The sequence below is a fragment of the Chanodichthys erythropterus genome, chromosome 17 (genome assembly GCF_024489055.1).
Source record: "Chanodichthys erythropterus isolate Z2021 chromosome 17, ASM2448905v1, whole genome shotgun sequence".
Taxonomy (NCBI): Eukaryota; Metazoa; Chordata; class Actinopteri; order Cypriniformes; family Xenocyprididae; genus Chanodichthys; species Chanodichthys erythropterus.
In genome coordinates, this window is record NC_090237.1 from 26,004,282 (window position 1) to 26,017,500 (window position 13,219).

At 35.4% G+C, this 13,219-nt stretch overlaps 2 protein-coding genes across 2 annotated transcripts in view; one reads left to right on the forward strand and one right to left on the reverse strand.

Moving 5' to 3' along the window:
- The first annotated feature begins 4,575 nt into the window (after positions 1 to 4,575).
- Positions 4,576 to 6,848, forward strand: LOC137005070 (uncharacterized). Its single transcript, XM_067365836.1, has 7 exons — positions 4,576 to 4,681; positions 4,853 to 4,917; positions 5,190 to 5,454; positions 5,601 to 5,737; positions 5,834 to 5,857; positions 5,967 to 6,246; positions 6,389 to 6,848. Exons 2-7 carry the CDS (start codon positions 4,854 to 4,856, stop codon positions 6,522 to 6,524), a joined length of 906 nt encoding a protein of 301 aa, XP_067221937.1. The 5' UTR covers positions 4,576 to 4,681; position 4,853; the 3' UTR covers positions 6,525 to 6,848.
- Positions 6,849 to 8,220: 1,372 nt separating this feature from the next.
- sh3bp5la (SH3-binding domain protein 5-like, a) overlaps positions 8,221 to 13,219 on the reverse strand; it is a 13,415-nt gene continuing 8,416 nt past the window's right edge. The window contains exon 6 of the mRNA XM_067365942.1: positions 8,221 to 9,988. Coding sequence (XP_067222043.1) covers positions 9,428 to 9,988 — 561 coding nt within the window. The 3' untranslated portion in view covers positions 8,221 to 9,427. The remainder of the gene's footprint in view (positions 9,989 to 13,219) is intronic.

Genomic DNA, 13,219 nt, shown 5'->3' on the forward strand with positions numbered 1-13,219 from the left:
AACAATCCCTAATAATCTTCTTTCTGTTACTACTTCCCAAGGTTCAGAGATTGAGTTTGTGACTCAGTATAGGTATCTCGGGATTTTAATTGATGATGCTCTCTCCTTTGGCCTTCATGTTTAGCAATTGGTGAAAAGACTGAAAGTGAAATTGGGTTTTATTCTAGAATGAATCCTGCCTTTCCTTCGAGGCTAAAAAGAGGCTTTTATGCCTGTCCTGGACTATGGTGATGTTATATTTATGCATGCATCTTCTCAGTGTTTACATGCTTTAGACACTGTTTATCATGGTGCATTAAGGTTCGTAACAAATCTTAAATCCCTCACTCATCATTGTGTGTTGTATGCTCGGGTTGGATGGTCTGCTTTGTCCATCCGTAGACTAAAACACTGGCATATTTTTATTTATAAATCTTTTCTGGGTCTACTTCCTTCATATCTTCATATGTACATCAGTAAAAAACATGTTGGTAGCTATAGCCTTCGGTCCCAGGAATTCTTCCTTCTGTCTGTTCCAGTGGTACGTACTGAATTAGGGAAGAAGGCATTTAAATTTGCTGCTCCCTCTGCTTGGAATAACTTGCAATTGACATTGAAACTTAAGGAGTTGATTTCACTGGACATTTTTAAAGTGATGCTAAATGATTTGGAGACCGAAACAACGGTTTGATGTTTTGATCAGTTATGTATGTATTTAAATATGTACTTATGGATGTTATTTGTTAAACCCACGTGAGATGTGTTGCTGTCACTCTTGGCCAGGACGCTCTTGTAAAAGAGATTCTTAATCTCGATGTGCTTCTTTTCCTGGTAAAATAAAGGTTATCGGCTTGTTAAGTCGTGACGTAAGGAACGCCGTTTCCGGGTCCAAGCCTCAACTCGGCGGCCATCTTTGAAACGCCTCTCGGGCATCCTGGGCATCATGCAGCTCCTATCTCTTTAAATGGGGAAACATCAGATTCTCCAAAACTGTTCGTCAACCTTATGATTAAATTTCATATTTGAAATCAAAAATGAAATCTAACAACAACCGGCTCATAAATTTAGTTTCTAAACGCTCGAATCATGACAAAAAAACTATTTTTTCAGGCTGGATCAAGCTAATGCGCATGCGCATACCTAAATGCGCGTCTCTTCCAGTGTTGCCAGATTGGACTAAAGATTTCCAGCCCAACTACAGCTTAAAACCCGCCCATTTCAAAAAATACCTGCCCAAAATACATACTGTTATTAAAACTGTTATAGAATAAAACACACAATTTTTTTTATTATTATTATTAAACAACCAGACTAACACATCGCACATTGGAGAGCACCAGGCTCGCCTCAAGTATATCCAGTGCATCTTTTTTTTTTTTTTTTTTTTATATAAATGATAATTTTATTAAAACACTAGGTCTACATCGGAAACCTCAGAAGGGGACAACATTTTTTATTGTTCTTGTGCTACTATTGTCAGAACTACAGTTCTTTTCTAATAGGCCAATTCTCAAATCATTTCATTATACTTTTCTTTTTGTATTAGTAGGCTACTTACAAATTTGTGCTTAATTACCAACTAATTAATTTTTTTATATTATCATTATTAAAATTATTATTATTATTTAACTTATAGACCAAAGGGCGATTCAACATGAATTCTCGTTTTTTTTTCCTTCTTTTAATTTTAAATAAAATAATGACTGAATGATACACTGAATCGTCACTAGTAGGGCTGCCCCCTAATAGTCGACCGTTAGTCAGCTTGAAGAGGCTTGGTCGACCAAGATTTTATTAATCGGTTAGTCGCAGAAAAAAAAAATCTCCACAGGAAGTGGCGAGGTCACGCAGTCCTAGAGGCACAGATCATTAACTGCAGGAAATCCAAACATTCACCTATCATTTATCGACCTCAAATATGGCTTATCACTTGAAACATGTAAGTCGCCACTTTAGTCCATTCTCTTTAATGTTTGCCTATAGATAAATGTGCATTTGGCATATCCAAGTGTTTGTGTGGAGAGCGTGTTTACTGCATGACATGGAGGCGCCGGTGTGATCACTGCACTTAACTTAAAATACTCCGACATTTTTGGTCATAGATAAGAGTAATGCAAAATGTAAAGGGTCTACTTTTATTTCTGTAAACTCACAATAACAGCAAAACGTTGTGCTTTTGTAAAACAATGAAAGCAATCAGGATGCGTTTTCTGATCTCGGTCTCGGTGAACTTGAGCTCGTAACAAGCATGAACCGAAACTCATCGTATAGGCTGCTTTCCTCACAGACACAAGAAATATATCTATAGCTTGGAATGTCTACTTTTAAACGAGCCAATTCAAATGGAAAATAAATATTCTCAGATTATGTAATCCATATGAAACTTGTATATAGGCGCGTCCACTACTGCGGAGATGAGAGATGAGTCAGCATTGTTGACTTATCCGCTCTCCCATTCCTTTCTGTAGGACTTTTTATATTTAACCCACTTTGGCATGATGATGATGATGAATGATGATCACTGATGATGATAATGCAGTTTTGACGATATAACGAATTAGCCTACAACAACCCGCCAATCAAGCTTGAAGTCTGATTGGACAGGATTCCCCTGAACCTTATTGGCTAACCTGAACCATACCTAATTTAAATGTCATCCTAAATTATATAATTTATTTTATAGTTAGTTTTCATTAAAAAAATAATAAAGAATACTGTTTATAGTCAAAAATAAAAACCCGCCTGTTGCATCAAAAACCAGCCCAAATTTTAAAGACCCGCCCAATGCATTTTTTTCCGGTCGGACGTGACCAAAAGGAGCCCAATTGGGCGGGAACCCGCCCAATCTGGCAACACTGGTCTCTTCGGAGGTGCGCGGTGATTCTAACGGCCGCTAAAGTGACGCGATGACTTTTCCAGTCGGCGATTGGCTCTTGGCTTTAGAAGGCGGGACTTATTCCGCCATATTGCGCGTTACACTTTCTCCCATTCAAAACAATACAGGTGCGTTCCATTCGACCGTAAGTGGACTGCGAAGTGGACTTCACACGGTATTTCGCCATCTTAAGTGAGATTCCATTCCGAAGGGAGCGAACGTGTTCAGTTTGAAGGGCACTGCGAACGGCATAGGGAATAAGGGAACATCGATACATCACTTCACAGGAAGTAGAGAGGTAAAATTAACCAACTGTCATTGCGCACCACGTCACCATTCAGAACTACGACGAAGCAGATCCGTTGAAAGAGTTTAACGGCTCTCTGGTTTTGAGTATTTATACATTTTATACGAACGAAAGTATGAATGGTTATGGCGATGAGTGTTACATTTGTATATTTTATTGTATGAATAGGCATGACAAAGTAAAAGTGTTGAAAAGCAGCTAAGGCTCTATCATTTATTTTATTTTATTTAATGTTACCTCAGGAGTGTTTATGCGGCTGCGCGTGGAGACCATGGATTAAGAATACATTTATACAGTTAACCAAATGAGAATTTATTTTCATATGGCATGACAGTTACAGCTTCAAATCTGTTAAAGGAACACTCCACTTTTTTTGAAAATAGGCTCATTTTCCAACTCCCTAGAGTTAAACAGTTGAGTTTTACCGTTTTCGAATCCATTCAGCCGATCTCCGGTTCTGGCGGTACCACTTTTAGCATAGCTTAGCATAGTTCATTGAATCTGATCAGACCGTTAGCATCGCGCTTAAAAATGACCAAAGAGTTTTGATATTTAAGTGCGATGCTAACGGTCTAATCAGATTCAATGAACTATGCTAAGCTATGCTAAAAGTGGTACCGCCAGAACCGGAGATCGGCTGAATGGATTCGAAAACGGTAAAACTCAACTGTTTAACTCTAGGGGAGTTGGAAAATGAGCCTATTTTCAAAAAAAGTGGAGTGTTCCTTTAAGTCGATTTTAAATTCGAAAGTAAATTAAAATATCTATTTATTTATTTATGTCATCAATCTCCGCGACACTGTCGACTTTCTTTGATGACGTTTGCAGGGCGTTCCAAATGAACGATTATTGTCAGCGAGGTCCACTTCAACTGATATACCATGCTCAGGGAGTAGGGAGCAGTGAACACTGCGTAGGGACCCTGTCGAATGGAACGCAGCTCATGAGTGACATGTCTTGATGTTAGTCTTTGATATTAGCACCATTTGTTGTTTTCTTGTGGTATGAGATAGAGCGTTTGGACCCGGAAGTGCTGCCACGTGACGTCAGACTTAACAACCGTACAATAATAATGTAAGATTGTTGTATTAATTGATTGATTGTTGATTGGTCTGCTGCGTTCTCATGTCATTGTATGTTTACTTTCCAATAAATAACATACTTTGCATAATAAAAGTATTAATTTCATGAATCAAAATTGTAAGTAAAGACATTTACAGTGTTACAAAAGTTTCCTTTTTCAAAGAATCATTTGGCAATACTCTAATTTCCGTGCATGTCACCAGTGTTTGGGGAAATAGACGAAGCTGCATGTGCAGATAAGAAAATAAGTTATGCAACAAAAGCAGATGTTATCTCGTATTTTGAAGCAGAAGTGGGTGTTATTGAGCAGTTTATGTTATTTTGCAATACATCCGCCACACGTACTGTTCGCTTACACGCGATTACAGAAGAAACCACACGTGTGTATCGCCATCATTCAGGCCGTGTTCGAGCACACTTACCCTGAGGAGAGACAGGTAAGGGCTGTGTCTGATCATGACATTCATCACGTCACACACATTCACTAGAGTTCCAGATGTATTTCTAATGACCAGCAGACAGACATGACATTGGCATAATGAGGTTAATTTGACATTATGATTGCAGGTGTAATAATAATCTGTTCAGTTGTGTGTGTTGTGTTTCAGGATGGATGTACTTGTGATGTTGTTGGTCTCTCTACTGCCTGGACTGTGTCACGCTGCATTGACAAGTACGTTTAGGGTTGTACAAGTGTATTTGTTACTGACGCCATGTAGTATGTCTTGAAGTACATGTTTATCATAATGCATTCATAGTTTATAGCTGGTCACTAAAAGCTCAAAGCCTGAGCTACGACACAGGATTAGGTTTTAACTGGATTAATTGGCATATAACGGCAGGTTATATTGTGGATATCAGGTCATGAACTGGAATTGTTTGGTTGTACAGTGCTTAGGCCTGTTTATTGATGGCTTTTCATTTGAAATTTTATATCATTTCTAGAAAATGTTGCTCTTGGAGCCAGTGCTGTCCAATCTTCCACATACTCTTCCTACGGAATGGCAAATGGAGCTGTAGATGGAAACAGAGATGCAGATGAAATGTTGTGCACTCGTACTTCACTTCAGAATTACCCTTGGTGGAGAGTTGACCTGAAGAACGTCTACCAGATCAGAAGGATCATCATCACTAATGGTGGATTGGAGACGAGTGGCGCCGAGATCCGTGTCGGCAACAGTTTGACAAACAACGGCAACAACAATCAGCTGTAAGGATTGTTCTCTCTCTCTTGAGTTCTCACAATATTCACACAGTTGAAAAGGCTTACAAAATTTCTTTTTACTCAGTCAAAAACCTGGTTAGAAAGAACACAAAGAGACGCTGTATGTTTTCTTCACGTCTCCGTGTCCACAGGGTTGCAGTGGTCTGGGCCGTCCCACCTGGAGGCACGAGAACATATGACTTTAGGCCTACGGAGGGGCGATACGTCAACATTTTTCTCCATGGGATGAATAGAGCTCTCAGTTTGTGTGAGGTTGAGGTTTATGCAGGTAAAAGACGGAGAGAGAAGAAACATCTGTGATTTCATTTGTTTCTGTATATATTAATGAGTGAATAACACTTATTACTGTAATTTTTATTAACAGAATATGATCCCACTTGTGTTCCGGGTGAGTGTATATTTAACTTTGAAACTGCTTTTAGTAATATATAATTGCTTACAATGTTCTTTGTTTTTTAAATGTTCTTTGTTTTACTTTTTTTTCTCATGGGAAACAGGCAATCTTGCTCTTGGTGCCAATGCTGTCCAGTCTTCCATAAAAGTTGGACGTATTGCCCAAAAAGCTGTAGATGGAAGTAGAGATACCAGACACGAGTCATGTACTTTCACCAATTTCGGCACACCATCCTGGTGGAGAGTGGACTTGAAGAAAGCCTACAACATAAGAAAGGTTACCATCACTGTTAATATTCGTACTACATATGGATATAATGATTTGGAGGGGGCTCTGATCCGTATCGGCAACAGCCTGGTAAACAACGGCAACAACAATCAACTGTAAGTTTTCATACATGTTTATGCATTTGTTGTCAGTCCTGTCCAGTAGAGGCTTGTCCCATAAATTCAGTGGTATTGAATATGATGGTTAATATTTGGATAAAGCATGCCTCTGTCTCTCTCTGTCTGTGTTTATCCACAGGGCTGCAGTACTTCAGGCCATTCCTGATGGAGGCACAAAATCGTTTGAGTTTGCACCTGTTAACGGACGATATGTCAATATTGTAGCTAAACGCCCATATCTGTGTCTGTGTGAGGTTGAGGTATTTTGCCAGTGAGATATACAGAGATGAGAATGTTATTATGTTCAATAGAACAATGATGTTTACATGACATCTCACTTCATTTTTATTTTCAGTATTTTTGCCTTTATTTAGACAGTAGAGCAGGAGATTCCTTAAGAAGGAATCATGTCTGTATTATTTTCTTTCTGTAAATTCTGTATTTATTAAAAGAAAATGCAGTACACCCAGAAATACATCCTCACCGTTTACTCATCTTTTACCCTCTTGCCATCCGTGATGTATACGACTTTCCCTCTTCAGATGAACACAAACAAAAGTTTTTAGAAAAATAAATAATCTCTGAGAAAACACTCATGTGTTCCTAAAAGTCGAAGCTTCAAACGGCACGTACACAGCAATGACTACAGTAATCCACATGACCCCAATGGCTGAATCAATGTCTTCTGAAGTGAAACGATACGTGTTTGTAAGAAAAATACCAAATATTTTAAACTGTATTTTTCACTAGGGTATATATATGTATATATGCCTGGAGTGTAAAACATTCCATGTTTCAATTGTAAATCGTTGCTGAAAATGGCATTTATTCAATCAAAAATACAGTAATATTGCAAAAATATATATTACAAAATGAAATAGCTTTTCTATTTGAATATATTTTAAAATGTAATTTATTTTTTTGATGACAAAGCTGAATTTTCAGCATCATTACTCCAGTATTCAGTGTCACATGATTCTTCAGAAATCAATCTGATATGCTGATTAGCTGCTCGAGAAACATTTATGATTATTATCAATGTTGAAAACAGTTTTGCTGCTTAATATTTTTGTGGAAATTAAGATACCATTCAAATATTTGTGTTAAGATTAAAAAACAGAAATTAATGTTTATTCATCAAGGATGCATTAAATGGAATTAAATTGACTGAAGATATGTATAATATTACAAACATTTTCTATTTAATAAAGTCTTTAATACAATACAGATAAATGCCGTTTATTGAACTTTCTATTCATCAAAGAATCTTGGAAAAAGTATCACCATTCCCACAAAAATGTTAAGCAGCACAACTGGTATCAACATTGATAATAATAATGTTTCTTGAGCAGCAAATCATCATATCAGAATGATCTCTAAAGGATCATGTGACAGTAAAGACTGGAGTAATGATGCTGAAAATTCAGCTTTGATCACAGGAATAAATCACATTTTAAAATATATTCAAATAGAAAACTACGGAAGAGGATTAGGGCCAAGCAATAATAAAAAAATAAAACCATCTTGAGATTAAAGTTGTTAAATTACGAGAAAAAAAGTCGTTAAATTACGAGAACAAATTTGTTAAATTACAAATTTGTTCTCATAATTTAACGACTTTTTTCTCGTAAATTTAATGAGTTTATTCTCAACATTTTATTTCGACTTTCTTCTCAAAATTTTACGACTTTTTTCTCGAAATTCAACGTCATTTTTCTCATAATTTAACGAATTTGTTCTCATAATTTAACGACTTTTTTCTCGTAATTTAATGAGTTTATTCTCAACATTTTATTTAGACTTTTTTTCTCAAAATTTAACAACTTTTTTTCTCAAAATTTAACAACTTTAATCTCGAGATGATTTTATTTTTATTATTATTGCTTGGCCCTAATCCTCTTCCGTAGAAAACAGTTATTTTAATTTGTAAAAATATTTTGCAATATTACTGTTTTTACTTTATTTTGAATTAAATAAATGTAGCCTTGGTGAGCATAGTGTGCATTTCAAAATCATAAAAAAAATAATAATTTTCCAAACTTTTGACAGGTACAGTATGTATATGTATATATTCTGCAAACATGATTTTAATATCTGTTTCCGACTTGCCTTTAAAAAAGGAAGACATTAAAATCCCCCCTACCCCCACAAAAAAAACTTAATATGAATTCATAAATATACATTTATTGTTCCATCAAACGCCACAAATGTCACCACTGTGCACATCTTCACACAGAACACTAGTTAAAGACAATAATATCAATGCTCACACTGAGAGTTAGCCAAGATGTATAAAGCACACTGAATGAAAAACACCTGAAATTCATTAAATGAAAATAAATTCTGAAATATAGAAAAGTGATTGTCTTAAACAGCAAAACATCAAATGTTCAGCGGCAGGTGTTTTACAAACCCTGCACTGAGAATAAAAATCACTTCATTTCTCCAACTGCACAAAACCTGTACTTCTGTCGAATCGATGTTTCTTCTGATGAAAAGATCAGAGTGCACTAATGCAAACAAGACGAACATAAAGCAAACTTCATGCAAGCATTAAGAACTATAGGATTTGATTTGAAATATATTGCAGTCTACAGTAAACCACCATTTCAAAGTCAGCATGGGACTAATACATTAAAAAGAAAATCAATTTTAAAATAACTTGAGAAAAAAAATCAGTGACATTTTAGAGCTCATTAGCTAATGCCATTTTACCTTTAAAGAGTGATTATGTCAGTAAGTGAACTAAAGTTAATCAGCAGTCAGTAAAATCCGACAAGCCTCATTTGATCATTATGTCAGCTATAGAGACTATAATAATACGAGCGTGCGTATAAGACACGGTTTTATACATTTGCATAGAAAAATATTAGTTGCTTATTAGGATGAAAAAAAATATATATTGTATTTTATGCAGGGTTACTAGCCTTGCAAATATTGTCAGTCTTTTACCACTTTATTTGAGATACTCAAACAGGACAACAACTTCTCATGTAAGGGTTGGGTAAAAAAATAATTCAAAATAATAATGATAATTATTATTATTCTCTTTTGTCTTCTTTTCAAGTACTGATAAAAATGCTCAACAATAAATAATAATAAAGAGTTGCTCTGTCAGTCAAGAAACAAGCTCCTCATGTAAGGAAAACATAAGAATGAACATTATTCATGGAAGCGCTTATAAACTGACACTTCTCATGTGTTGTTTGAGAAACTCCTCTGAAATGTCAAGATTTTTTTGACAGTTTTTATCATCCTCCATCTTGTCTCTCTCCCCCTCCTCCCCTGAGAGACTGACGTCACTGCTGAGATGACCGAGGTGTTCGACAGAGTCGCACTTTTCAAGATCGGAGATGATGGTCCGGAAGCTGACGATGGAAAGAGAGTCTGAACCAGATCTCGTCACCTCAGCTCTTCCCATGTCCGCCCACCTGGAGTTTTGATGCGTCTCCACCCACCCTCTGGTATTAGTCACGCCTTCTTTCCCATCCACCCAATCGCTTGGTCTCGGGTAGCCTCCACAGGCTCCGCCTTCGGTACCAGTGTTGCTGATTGTCTCTGCTCCAACAGGAGAGCTCCGTCCACCGCATGTTTTGATTGGTCCGTTCTTTGGTTGCTCCTTCTCCCTCTGGGCATGGATCTCCTCGCTGATCTGCTCCAGTTGGCGCAAGGTGCTGGAGTAGTTTAACTTGGCTTTGGAGATATGCTCCTCTAGCACTAAAATTTTTGACTTGTGCTCCTACAAAAACATTTTTGAGTATGTTCAGCTCACATGTTTTAACTGTAAATGGTGCATAGTAAATCTCAATCAATCAATCATAGATCATATTAATCTTAAAGAGGTATAAAAGTGTAATTCACCCCAAATTAAAAATGGTCATCATTTATTTACCTTCATGTTGAGCTATGATAGATGGCAATATTTTCATTTAATAACAGTTTAAATATCTTAAAAATGTGTTTGCTTTTTATGAGGGTTATAATAATTAACTAAAACTATTAAAAACATTTCTGTTAAATGAAATAAAGCTGAAATAAAATAAAATATAAATATTAGCTTTAAAAAAAGAAACTAAACAAAAATAAAAAATTTCATCCTTGGCAATGACTAGAAATAAAAACTAAAACTGAAATGAAAATAAATTAAACCTAAATGGCAATAATAAATAAATAAATAAATAAATTATATATATATATATATATATATATATATATTAGTACAGTCCAAAAGTTTGGAACCACTAAGATTTTTAATGTTTTTAAAAGAAGTTTGGTCTGCTCACCAAGGCTACATTTATTTAATTAAAAATACAGTAAAAAACAGTAATATTGTGAAATATTATTACAATTTAAAATAACTATTTTCTATTTAAATATATTTGACAAAGTAATTTTTTCCTGTGATGCAAAGCTGAATTTTCAGCATCATTACTCCAGTCTTCAGTGTCACATGATCCTTCAGAAATCATTCTAATATGCTGATTTGCTGCTCAATAAACATTTATGATTATTTTCAATGTTGAAAACAGTTGTGTACTTTTTTTTTTTCAGGATTCCTTGATGAATAGAAAGTTCAAAAGAACAGCATTTATCTGAAATACAAAGCTTCTGTAGCATTATACACTACCGTTATTTTTTTGAGAAGAAATTAAAGAAATTAATACTTTTATTCAGCAAGGATGCATTAAATCAATCAAAAGTGGCAGTAAAGACATTTATAATGTTACAAAAGATTAGATTTCAGATAAACACTGTTCTTTTGAACTTTCTGTTCATCAAATAATCCTGAAAAAAATATTGTACACAAATATTTTGTACAATTGTACACATTAAATGTTTATTGAGCAGTAGATCAGCATATTAGAATGATTTCTGAAGGATCATGTGACACTGAAGACTGGAGTAACAATGCTGAAAATTCAGCTTTGCATCACAGGAATAAATTACTTTGTGAAATATATTCAAATAGAAAACAGTTATTTTAAATTGTAATAATATTTCACAATATTACTTATTTTACTGTATTTTTAATTAAATAAATGTAGCCTTGGTGAGCAGACAAAACTTCTTTTAAAAACAATAAAAATCTTAGTGGTTCCAAACTTTTGGACTGTACTGTATATATATATATATATGACAAAAGCACATAACATTACAATAAAATTACAATAAAAAATAACACTATCAAAAAGCTATTAAGGATTTTGAAGTTTTGGAAAATGTATGCTTTTATGTATTTTTTAAAAAGAAATATGGGTTTGGAACAACATGAAGATGAGTAAATGATGACCAGATTTTCATTTTTGGTCAATCTATTCATTCAATTTTTATAGGCGTGGCCATATTTTTCAACACCAACACTATATAGTGGGCTCCACAAATATTGGTAAATATGAGCAAAACTGACTATGAACATTTGTTTATGCCATTTCGTCTCTTAATCTTTCATTCAAAATATTCCAAAAATTAACATTAAATTAACATAAAAAAATATAAATGTGGAATAAATTAAATGTTTTTCTCCAAAATATAAATAACACAATTATTGGCACCCCTACAAATTCTAATGAGTAAAAATCTAACAAGTATAATCCCGTTCATATCTATATTTTTAAGTTCACCTTAGTGATCAGGAACACTTGTGAAGTCAAGTCTTCCTGTTTCACTGGGCTCTAAATATGAAGTGACACACAGGCTAAATTCCTATAGTCATCCATTACTGTGGGAAAGACCCGAGAATACAGTAATAATGTGTGACAAAAGTTTGTTGAGCTGCACAAATCATGAAATGGCTATAAGATAATAGTGGTGGCACTTTATTATACTGACTGCTACACAAACGAGGGTCAATTCAATGCTGGATTTGCACACAAGATTAACATGACGGCACATGCTAGTCGAGGAGTTGAATCAACTCCACAGCAACTACATTAATTTATCCACTATCAGTGTCCGACTCCGGTTTGAACAATGTAAGGCTGAACACCGTTACTGACAATTGTCATTTTGGCTGCGTGAGATTCTCCAGCTTTGTTGTTGTAGAGCAGAGATGAACAACTCCGGTCCTGGAGGGCCAGTGTCCTGCAGAGTTTATCTCCATCCCTGATAAAAACTCACTTGCCTATAACTTTCTACTAATCCTAAAGACCTTGATTAGCTGGTTCAGGTGTGTTTGATTAGGGTTGGAGCTAAACTCTGCTGGATACAGGCCCTCCAGGACCGGAGTTGTCCATCCCTGTTGTAGAGCAACCAAAGCACGAGCTGTTAAAGCTCCGCCCTCTTCTGGAAAGTGGGTCGGGAGCAGCAGCCCATTTGCATTTAAGGGAACACACACAAAAACAGTGTGTTTTTGCTCACACACAAATAGGTGCAAATTTGACAAGCTATAATAAATGATCTGTGGGGTATTTTGAGACATTCTGGGGACTTTATTATTACATCCTGTAAAAGGGGCATTAGAGGTCCCCTTTAAATCAACTGGAGATGGTAACAATCTACCTGGAAGAGGATGCGTGTCTATATTGGCCGCACAAGCACTGAGGAGGATGGTTTGAGTCGCCAAACAAACTGTAAAGATCATAGTTGGAGAAATACAGATGCTACTTGATCTTGGGGCCAGAAAATCTCAAACTATGAACAGACCTCACCAATATAACCACAATTGTTTGGGAAGGTTGCAATAAAAAAAATCCTTTAATGACATCAAACAGCAATCTCATGCAATTAGTTTACCAGGGGTTCCCAGGTGAAAAAAAGTACATTTCAATAATGTACTTAAAGTGCTCTATTAAGTTACCACATATAGTACACTATGGGTTCAAGTGTACTATAAGTGGTAACTAAATACATTTTTAAATATAGAGATAGTATATTAAAAGTTCATTTTAGTTCATATTTCATGGTGTCTCAAAATAGCACAGTTGAGTACACTTAAATGTTCTTAGATCATCTTAAGAAGTACTAAAGAAGA